Source organism: Bombina bombina, chromosome 10 (genome assembly GCF_027579735.1).
Source record: "Bombina bombina isolate aBomBom1 chromosome 10, aBomBom1.pri, whole genome shotgun sequence".
Lineage (NCBI taxonomy): Eukaryota > Metazoa > Chordata > Amphibia > Anura > Bombinatoridae > Bombina > Bombina bombina.
In genome coordinates, this window is record NC_069508.1 from 12936083 (window position 1) to 12949630 (window position 13548).

Genomic DNA, 13548 nt, shown 5'->3' on the forward strand with positions numbered 1-13548 from the left:
CAGTATATATAGGGTACGCAGTGTACACACCAGCATATCAGAGGATACTGGCTAGCATGTAGCAGTATATATAGGTACACAGTGTACACTCCGAGCATAACAGAGGAACTGGCCTAGCATGTAGGCAGTATATATAGGTATGCAGTGTACACTCCAGCATTATCAGAGGAACTGGCTAGCATGTAGCAGGTATATATAGGATAGCACAGTGTACACTCCAGCATATCAGAGGAACTGGCTAGCATGTAGCAGTATATATAGGTACGCAGTGTACACTCCAGCATATCAGAGGAACTGGCTAGCATGTAGCAGAGTATAAATAGGTACGCAGTGTACACTCCAGCATATCAGAGGAACTGGCTAGCATGTAGCAGTATATATAGGTACGCAGTGTACACTCCAGCATATCAGAGGAACTGGCTAGCATGTAGCAGTATATATCGGTACGCAGTGTACACTCCAGCATATCAGAGGAACTGGCTAGCATGTAGCAGTATATATAGGTACGCAGTGTACACTCCAGCATATCAGAGGAACTGGCTAGCATGTAGCAGTATATATAGGTACGCAGTGTACACTCCAGCATATCAGAGGAAGTGAAGAAAGCTCAATTTGCAGAGTAATGAGCATAGCATAACTTTCAGTTTAGTTCTGTGGCCAGAAAAAAAAAAAGCTGATGTATGTATTTCAGAAGAATGTAATAAAAATTAATTGTTGCAATTCACATCCCAGAGGTATTATTGTGCCGTACATCCCAGATGTATTACTGTGCTGTACATCCCAGAGGTATTACTGTGCTGTACATCCCAGAGGTATTACCGTGACACACATCCCAGAGGTATTACTGTGCCAAACATCCCAGAGGTATTACCGTGACATACATCCCAGAGGTATTACTGTGCCGAACATCCCCGAGGTATTACTGTGCTGTACATCCCAGAGGTATTACTGTGCTGAACATCCCAGAGGTATTACTGTGCCAAACATCCCAGATTTATTACTGTGCCGAACATACCAGAGGTATTACCGTGACATACATCCCAGAGGTATTACTGTGCCGAACATCCCAGAGATATTACTGTGCTGTACATCCCAGATGTATTACTGTGCCGAACATCCCAGAGGTATTACCGTGACATACATCCCAGAGGTATTACTGTGCTGTACATCCCAGAGGTATTACTGTGCCGAACATCCCAGAGGTATTACTGTGCCGAACATCCCAGAGGTATTACCGTGACATACATCCCAGATGTATTACTGTGCTGTACATCCCAGAGGTATTACTATGCCGAACATACCAGAGGTATTACTGTGCCGAACATCCCAGAGGTATTACTGTGCCGAACATCCCAGAGGTATTACTGTGCCGTACATCCCAGAGGTATTACTGTGCCGTACATCCCAGAGGTATTACTGTGCTGTACATCCCAGAGGTATTACTGTGCTGTACATCCCAGAGGTATTACTGTGCCGAACATCCTAGAGGTATTACTGTGCTGTACATCCCAGAGGTATTACTGTGCTGTACATCCCAGAGGTATTACTGTGCCGAACATCCCAGAGGTATTACTATGCCGAACATCCCAGAGGTATTACTATGCCGAACATCCCAGAGGTATTACTGTGCCGAACATCCCAGAGGTATTACTGTGGCATACATCCCAGAGGTATTACTGTGCTGTACATCCCAGAGGTATTACTGTGCTGTACATCCCAGAGGTATTACTGTGCTGTACATCCCAGAGGTATTACTGTGCCGAACATCCCTGAGGTATTACTGTGCTGTACATCCCAGAGGTATTACTGTGCTGTACATCCCAGAGGTATTACTGTGCTGTACATCCCAGAGGTATTACTGTGCCATACTTCCCAGAGGTATTACCCTGCCATACATCCCAGAGGTATTACTGTGACATACATCCCAGAGGTATTACCATGCCATACATCCCAGAGGTATTATCATGCCTTGCTGTACATGCCAGAAGTATTACTATTACACCCCAGAGGTATTACTATGCCACGCTGTACAGCCCAGAGGTATTACCGTGCCACGCTATACACCCCAGAGGTATTACTATGCCACGCTGTACACCCCAGAGGTATTACTATGCCACGCTATACACCCCAGAGGTATTACTGTGGCATACATCCCAGAGGTATTACTGTGCTGTACATCCCAGAGGTATTACTGTGCTGTACATCCCAGAGGTATTACTGTGCTGTACATCCCAGAGGTATTACTGTGCCGAACATCCCTGAGGTATTACTGTGCTGTACATCCCAGAGGTATTACTGTGCTGTACATCCCAGAGGTATTACTGTGCCGAACATCCCAGAGGTATTACTGTGCCGAACATCCCAGAGGTATTACCGTGACATACATCCCAGATGTATTACTGTGCTGTACATCCCAGAGGTATTACTATGCCGAACATCCCAGAGGTATTACTGTGCCGAACATCCCAGAGGTATTACTGTGCCGAACATCCCAGAGGTATTACTGTGCCGTACATCCCAGAGGTATTACTGTGCCAAACATCCCAGAGGTATTACTGTGCTGTACATCCCAGAGGTATTACTGTGCTGTACATCCCAGAGGTATTACTGTGCCGAACATCCTAGAGGTATTACTGTGCTGTACATCCCAGAGGTATTACTGTGCTGTACATCCCAGAGGTATTACTGTGCCGAACATCCCAGAGGTATTACTATGCCGAACATCCCAGAGGTATTACTATGCCGAACATCCCAGAGGTATTACTGTGCCGAACATCCCAGAGGTATTACTGTGGCATACATCCCAGAGGTATTACTGTGCTGTACATCCCAGAGGTATTACTGTGCTGTACATCCCAGAGGTATTACTGTGCTGTACATCCCAGAGGTATTACTGTGCCGAACATCCCTGAGGTATTACTGTGCTGTACATCCCAGAGGTATTACTGTGCTGTACATCCCAGAGGTATTACTGTGCTGTACATCCCAGAGGTATTACTGTGCCATACTTCCCAGAGGTATTACCCTGCCATACATCCCAGAGGTATTACTGTGACATACATCCCAGAGGTATTACCATGCCATACATCCCAGAGGTATTATCATGCCTTGCTGTACATGCCAGAAGTATTACTATTACACCCCAGAGGTATTACTATGCCACGCTGTACAGCCCAGAGGTATTACCGTGCCACGCTATACACCCCAGAGGTATTACTATGCCACGCTGTACACCCCAGAGGTATTACTATGCCACGCTATACACCCCAGAGGTATTACTATGTCACGCTGTACACCCCAGAGGTATTACTGTGCCACGCTATACACCCCAGAGGTATTACTATGCCACGCTATACGCCCCAGAGGTATTACTATGTCACGCTGTACACCCCAGAGGTATTACTATGCCACGCTGTACACCCCAGAGGTATTACCATGCCACACTATACACCCCAGAGGTATTACTATGCCACGCTATACACCCCAGAGGTATTACTATGCCACGCTGTACACCCCAGAGGTATTACTATGCCACGCTATACACCCCAGAGGTATTACTATGTCACGCTGTACACCCCAGAGGTATTACTGTGCCACGCTATACACCCCAGAGGTATTACTATGCCACGCTATACACCCCTGAGGTATTACTATGTCACGCTGTACACCCCAGAGGTATTACTGTGCCACGCTGTACACCCCAGAGGTATTACTATGCCATGCTGTACACCCCAGAGGTATTACTGTGCCATGCTGTACACCCCAGAGATATTACTATGCCACACTTTACACCCCAGAGGTATTACTATGTCACGCTGTACACCCCAGAGGTATTACTATGTCACGCTGTACACCCCAGAGGTATTACTATGTCACGCTGTACACCCCAGAGGTATTACTATGTCACGCTGTACACCCCAGAAGTATTACTATGTCATGCTGTACACCCCAGAGGTATTACTATGTCATGCTGTACACCCCAGAGGTATTACTATGTCACGCTGTACACCCTAGAGGTATTACTAAGTCACGCTGTACACCCCAGAGGTATTACTATGCCACGCTGTACACCCCAGAGGTATTACTATGTTCCGCTACACACCCCAGAGGTATTACCGTGCCACACTTTACACCCCAGAGGTATTACTATGTCACGCTGTACACCCCAGAGGTATTACTATGCCACGCTATACACCCCAGAGGTATTACTGTGCCATGCTGTACACACCAGAGGTATTACTATGTCACGCTGTACACCCCAGAGGTATTACTATGTTACGCTGTACACCACAGAGGTATTACTAGGTCACGCTGTATACCCCAGAGGTATTACTATGTCACGCAGTACACCCCAGAGGTATTACTATGTCACGCTGTACACCCCAGAGGTATTACTATGTCACGCTGTACACCCCAGAGGTATTACTATGCCATGCTGTACACCCCAGAGGTATTACTATGTCACGCTACACACCCCAGAGGTATTACCGTGCCACACTTTACACCTCAGAGGTATTACTATGCCACGCTGTACACCCCAGAGGTATTACTATGCCACGCTATACACCCAAGAGGTATTACCGTGCCACACTTTACACCCCAGAGGTATTACTATGCCATGCTGTACACCCCAGAGGTATTACTGTGCCATGCTGTACACCCCAGAGATATTACTATGCCACACTTTACACCCCAGAGGTATTACTATGTCAAGCTGTACACCCCAGAGGTATTACCGTGCCACACTTTACACCCCAGAGGTATTACTATGTCACGCTATACACCCCAGAGGTATTACTATGTCACGCTGTACACCCCAGAGGTATTACTATGTCACGCTGTACACCCCAGAGGTATTACTATGTCACGCTGTACACCCTAGAGGTATTACTATGTCACGCTGTACACCCCAGAGGTACTACTATGCCACGCTGTACACCCCAGAGGTATTACTATGTCCCGCTACACACCCCAGAGGTATTACCGTGCCACACTTGGTATTACTATGTCACGCTGTACACCCCAGAGGTATTACTATTCCACGCTATACATCCCAGAGGTATTACTGTGCCATGCTGTACACCCCAGAGGTATTACTATGTCATGCTGTACACCCCAGAGGTATTACTATGTCATGCTGTACACCCCAGAGGTATTACTATGTCATGCTGTACACCCCAGAGGTATTACTATGTCATGCTGTACACCCCAGAGGTATTACTATGTCACGCTGTACACCCCAGAGGTATTACTATGCCACACTGTACACCCCAGAGGTATTACTATGTCACGCTGTACACCCCAGAGGTATTACTATGCCACGCTATACACCCCAGAGGTATTACTGTGCCAAGCTGTACACCCCAGAGGTATTACTATGTCACGCTGTACACCCCAGAGGTATTACTATGTCACGCTACACACCCCAGAGGTATTACCGTGCCACACTTTACACCCCAGAGGTATTACTATGCCACGCTGTACACCCCAGAGGTATTTCTATGTCACGCTGTACACCCCAGAGGTATTACTATGTCACGCTGTACACCCCAGAGGTATTACTATGCCACACTGTACACCCCAGAGGTATTACTATGTCACGCTACACACCCCAGAGGTATTACCGTGCCACACTTTACACCCCAGAGGTATTACTATGTCACGCTACACACCCCAGAGGTATTACCGTGCCACACTTTACACCCCAGATTAATTACTATGCCACGCTGTACACCCCAGAGGTATTACCTGCCACGCTATACACCCCAGAGGTATTACTATGCCACGCTGTACACCCGAGGTATTACTATGCTACGCTATACACCCCAGAGGTATTACTATGTCACGCTGTACACCCCAGAGGTATTACTGTGCCACGCTATACAACCCAGAGGTATTACTATGCCACGCTATACACCCCAGAGGTATTACTATGTCACGCTGTACACCACAGAGGTATTACTGTGCCACGCTGTACACCCCAGAGGTATTACTATGCCACGCTAAACACCCCAGAGGTATTACTATGTCACGCTGTACACCCCAGAGGTATTACTATGCCACACTATACACCCCAGAGGTATTACCGTGCCACACTTTACACCCCAGAGGTATTACTGTGCCACGCTGTACACCCCAGAGGTATTACTGTGCCACGCTGTAAACCCCAGAGGTATTACTATGCCACGCTGTACACCCCAGAGGTATTACTATGCCATGCTATACACCCCAGAGGTATTACTATGCCACGCTATACACCCCAGAGGTATTACCGTGCCAGCCCCGCAGTACACTCCAAAGGTATTAGGATGCCATTATGTGCTGACAAAGGGGCTTCTTATTGGTCTGTGGCTCCTAAATTAAATCAATAACCCAACTAGTAGGAAGTGAGATAACTGTGCTATATACACTCACATGCACATAATATATCTGATTGTAACCACACACATGCACATAATATATCTGTGATTGTAACCACACACATGCACATAATATATCTGTGATTGTAACCACACACATAATATATCTGTGATTGTAACCACAAAAATGCACATAATATATCTGTGATTGTAACCACTCACATGCACATAATATATCTGTGATTGTAACCACTCACATGCACATAATATATCTGTGATTGTAACCACACACATAATATATCTGTGATTGTAACCACACACATGCACATAATATATCTGTGATTTTAACCACACACATGCACATAATATATCTGTGATTGTAACCACACACATGCACATAATATATCTGTGATTGTAATCACACACATGCACATAATATATCTGTGATTGTAACCACACACATGCACATAATATATCTGTGATTGTAACCACACACATGCACATAATATATCTGTGATTGTAATCACACACATGCACATAATATATTTGTGATTGTAACCACACACATGCACATAATATATCACATAATATATCTGTGATCGTAACCTCACACATGCACATAATATATCTGTGATTGTAACCACTCACATGCACATAATATATCTGTGATTGTAACCACACACATAATATATCTGTGATTGTAACCACACACATGCACATAATATATCTGTGATTTTAACCACACACATGCACATAATATATCTGTGATTGTAACCACACACATGCACATAATATATCTGTGATTGTAATCACACACATGCACATAATATATCTGTGATTGTAACCACACACATGCACATAATATATCTGTGATTGTAACCACACACATGCACATAATATATCTGTGATTGTAATCACACACATGCACATAATATATTTGTGATTGTAACCACACACATGCACATAATATATCACATAATATATCTGTGATTGTAACCTCACACATGCACATAATATATCTGTGATTGTAACCACACACATTCACATAATATATCTGTGATTGTAACCACACACATGCACATAATATATCTGTGATTGTAACCACACACATGCACATAATATATCTGTGATTGTAACCACACACATGCACATAATATATCTGTGATTGTAACCACACACATGCACATAATATATCTGTGATTGTAACCACACACATGCACATAATATATCTGTGATTGTAACCACACACATACACATAATATATCTGTGATTGTAACCACACACATGCACATAATATATCTGTGATTGTAACCACACACATGCACATAATATATCTGTGATTGTAACCACACACATGCACATAATAAATCTGTGATTGTAACCACTCACATTCACATAATATATCTGTGCTTGTAACCACACACATGCACATAATATATCTGTGATTGTAACCACACACATGCACATAATATATCTGTGATTTTAACCACACACATGAACATAATATATCTGTGATTGTAACCACACACATGCACATAATATATCTGTGATTGTAACCATGCACATAATATATCTGTGATTGTAACCACACACATGCACAAAATATATCTGTGATTGTAACCACACACATGCACATAATATATCTGTGATTGTAACCACACACATGCACATAATATATCTGTGATTGTAACCACACAGATGCACATAATATATCTGTGATTGTAACCACTCACATGCACATAATATATCTGTGATTGTAACCACACACATGCACATAATATATCTGTGATTGTAACCACTCACATTCACATAATATATCTGTGATTGTAACCACACACATACACATAATATATCTGTGATTGCAACCACACACATGCACATAATATATCTGTGATTGTAACCACTCACATTCACATAATATATCTGTGATTGTAACCACACACATGCACATAATATATCTGTGATTGTAACCACACACATGCACATAATATATCTGTGATTGTAACCACACACATGCACATAATATATCTGTGATTGTAACCACTCACATTCACATAATATATCTGTGCTTGTAACCACACACATGCACATAATATATCTGTGATTGTAACCACTCACATGCACATAATATATCTGTGATTGTAACCACACACATGCACATAATATATCTGTGATTGTAACCACTCACATGCACATAATATATCTGTGATTGTAACCACACACATGCACATAATATATCTGTGATTGTAACCACACACATGCACATAATATATCTGTGATTGTAACCACACACATGCAAATAATATATCTGTGATTGTAACCACTCACATTCACATAATATATCTGTAACCACACACATGCACATAATATATCTGTGATTGTAACCACACACATGCACATAATATATCTGTGATTGTAACCCGCTCATCACAAATATACAGAGCAGATCTATGTGCGGTTGTTACTATTCTGTGCATGTAACACCCAGCTCCTGCACATCACAAATATACAGAGCAGATCTATGCGCGGTTGCTACTATTCTGTGCATATAACACCCAGCTCCTGCACATCACATATATATAGAGCAGATCTATGTGCGGTTGTTACTATTCTGTGCATATAACACCCAGCTCCTGCACATCACATATATACAGAGCAGATCTATGTGCGGTTGTTACTATTCTGTGCATGGAACACTGATCCATTCAATCAATATTCACAGAATCAAACCTCAGTCTAACGCCACTGACCTGGTCTGAGAAATCCTCCGGGAACTTCCAAAGCAGAACTGGGTCTGTAAATAATACACAGAATCATTAATCCGAGGGGGAAGAAGCCTGGTAGTTCTCTACTGGAGTAATAACTGTATTCTACAGACAGACAGACAAAGAGATAACTAGACAGAAAGACAAGCAGGCAAACAGAATAAATACACAGACAGACATACACTATATATATATATATATATATATATATATATATATATATATATATATATATATATACAGGCAGTCCCCGGGTTACAGACATCCGACTTAAGTACAACTCATACTTACAAACGGAGAAAATAAAGCTTTATCGCTAATCCTTCTTTCCAGGATAACCCAAAATACTCAAAATCCAATTGTCACAAGGACAGAAAGTGATGTAAAATTTTCTGAACAGGGGCACAAATAGCAAAACAAACTTTTCCCTATGATATCCCAAACTAGAAAAATGTTTGGTTAGAGTTTCACCTAAAAAAGTGCTTGCTCCAACTTACATACAAATTCAACTTAATAACAAACCTACAGAACTTATCTTGTTTGTAAACTAGGGACTGCCTGTATATATATATATATATATATATATATATATATATATATATATATATATATGCATTGAAGCCCTTTGCAGTTAAGTAGCTGAAAACATGTAGAATCAAATTTATGCAATATTCATATTTAATACAGTGTGGGTTTTTTTTTCCGAGTATTTATTATAAATTGATATTCCTATATATATATTGAGTGTCAGCACACTTGAGAAAATGTGATCTGGTTTTCGCAGGACTAAGGGTGTTAGTTTTTTTTACACTTTTCGTGCTCTATTGACTTCTATGGGGGAAAATGTGATCGCGATTTTCTAACCTCTCAACATACAGAGTGATACACAATATACAGTGTAACTCGCAACATACAGACTAACACACTATGGGGCCTATTTCTCAAATGTCTTGCGGACCTGATCCGACAGTGCGGTCAGGTCCGCAAGACATCGCTGAATGTGGAGAGCAATATGCTCTCCGTATTCAGCATTGCACCAGCAGCTCACAAGAGCTGCTGGTGTAACGCTGCCCCCTGCAGACTCACGGCCAATGGGTCGCCAGCAGGGGGTGTCAATCAACCCGATCGTACTCGATCGGGTTGAATTCTGGTGATTCCTGTCCGCCTGTTCAGAGCAGGCGGACAGGGTTATGGAGCAGCGGTCTTTCTGGCGAGTCTTCAGACTCTTGATAAATGGGCCACTATATATATACTGTGTAACCTCCCAACATACAGGGTGACACACAATATATAGTCATACTCACAACATATAGACTAACACACTATATAAAATGTGTAACCTGCCAACATACAGGGTGACACACAATATCCAGTGTAACTCGCAGCATACATATAGACTAACATACTATATATATATATATACTGTGTAACTTCCCAACATACAGGGTGACACACAATATCCAGTGTAACTCGCAACATACATACAGACTAACATACTATATATATATATATACTGTGTAACTTCCCAACATACAGACTAACATACTATATATATATATATACTGTGTAACTTCCCAACATACAGGGTGACACACAATATCCAGTGTAACTCGCAACATACATACAGACTAACATACTATATATATATATATATATATACTGTGTAACTTCCCAACATACAGGGTGACACACAATATCCAGTGTAACTCGCAGCATACATACAGACTAACATACTATATATATATATATATATACTGTGTAACTTCCCAACATACAGGGTGACACACAATATCCAGTGTAACTCGCAACATACATACAGACTAACATAATATATATATATATATATATATATATATATATATATATATATATATATATATATACTGTGTAACCTCCCAACATACAGGGTGACACACAATATCCAGTGTAACTCGCAGCATACATACAGACTAACATACTATATATATATATATATATACTGTGTAACTTCCCAACATACAGGGTGACACACAATATCCAGTGTAACTTGCAACATACATACAGACTAACATACTATATATATATATATATATATATATATATATATATATATATATATATACTGTGTAACCTCCCAACATACAGGGTGACACACAATATCCAGTGTAACTCGCAACATACATACAGACTAACATACTATATATATATATATATATATATATATATATATATATATACTGTGTAACCTCCCAACATACAGGGTGGCACACAATATCCAGTGTAACTCGCAGCATACATACAGACTAACATACTATATATATATATACTGTGTAACCTCCCAACATACAGGGTGACACACAATATCCAGTGTAACTCGCAACATACATACAGACTAACATACTATATATATATATATATATATATATATATATATATATATATATATATATATATATACACTGTGTAACTTCCCAACATACAGGGTGACACACAATATCCAGTGTAACTTGCAACATACATACAGACTAACATACTATATATATATATATATATATATATATATATATATATATATATATATACTGTGTAACCTCCCAACATACAGGGTGACACACAATATCCAGTGTAACTCGCAACATACATACAGACTAACATACTATATATATATATATATATATATATATATATATATACTGTGTAACCTCCCAACATACAGGGTGACACACAATATCCAGTGTAACTCGCAGCATACATACAGACTAACATACTATATATATATATATATATATATATATATATATATATATATACTGTGTAACCTCCCAACATACAGGGTGACACACAATATCCAGTGTAACTCGCAGCATACATACAGACTAACATACTATATATATATATATATATATATATATATATATATATATATATATATATATACTGTGTAACCTCCCAACATACAGGGTGACACACAATATCCAGTGTAACTCGCAACATACATACAGACTAACATACTATATATATATATATATATATATATATATATATATATATATACTGTGTAACTTCCCAACATACAGGGTGACACACAATATCCAGTGTAACTTGCAACATACATACAGACTAACATACTATATATATATATATATATATATATATATATATATATATACTGTGTAACCTCCCAACATACAGGGTGACACACAATATCCAGTGTAACTCGCAGCATACATACAGACTAACATACTATATATATATATATACTGTGTAACTTCCCAACATACAGGGTGACACACAATATCCAGTGTAACTTGCAACATACATACAGACTAACATACTATATATATATATATATATATATATATATATATATATATATATATATATATATATATATACTGTGTAACCTCCCAACATACAGGGTGACACACAATATCCAGTGTAACTCGCAGCATACATACAGACTAACATACTATATATATATGTACTGTGTAACCTCCCAACATACAGGGTGACACACAATATCCAGTGTAACTCGCAACATACATACAGACTAACATACTATATATATATATATATATATATATATACTGTGTAACTTCCCAACATACAGGGTGACACACAATATCCAGTGTAACTTGCAACATACATACAGACTAACATACTATATATATATATATATATATATATATATATATACTGTGTAACCTCCCAACATACAGGGTGACACACAATATCCAGTGTAACTCGCAACATACATACAGACTAACATACTATATATATATATATATATATATATATATATATATATATATATGTATATACTGTGTAACCTCCCAACATACAGGGTGACACACAATATCCAGTGTAACTCGCAACATACATACAGACTAACATACTATATATATATATATATATATATACTGTGTAACTTCCCAACATACAGGGTGACACAATATACAGTGATACAACATATAGACTAACACACTATATATACTGTGTAACCTCCCAACATACAGTGTAAAAAAACATACAGGGTGACACACAATATACAGTGTAACACAACATACAGACTAACACACTATATATACTGTGTAACCTCCCAACATACAGTGTAAAAAAAACATACAGGGTGACACACAATATACAGTGTAACTCGCAACATACATACAGACTAACATACTATATATATATATACTGTGTAACTTCCCAACATACAGGGTGACACACAATATATAGTCATACTCACAACATATAGACTAACACACTATATAAAATGTGTAACCTGCCAACATACAGGGTGACACACAATATCCAGTGTAACTCGCAACATACATACAGACTAACATACTATATATATATATATATACTGTGTAACTTCCCAACATACAGGGTGACACAATATACAGTGATACAACATATAGACTAACACACTATATATACTGTGT

The 13548-nt window shown here is 39.8% G+C and overlaps 1 protein-coding gene across 1 annotated transcript in view; it reads right to left on the reverse strand.

The window, feature by feature from the left end:
• DENND1B (DENN domain containing 1B) overlaps window positions 1–13548 on the reverse strand; it is a 338838-nt gene that overhangs the window by 241668 nt on the left and 83622 nt on the right. Inside the window, exon 3 of the mRNA XM_053693753.1 lies at window positions 9110–9153. Within this exon, the coding sequence (XP_053549728.1) occupies window positions 9110–9153 (44 nt within the window). The remainder of the gene's footprint in view (window positions 1–9109; window positions 9154–13548) is intronic.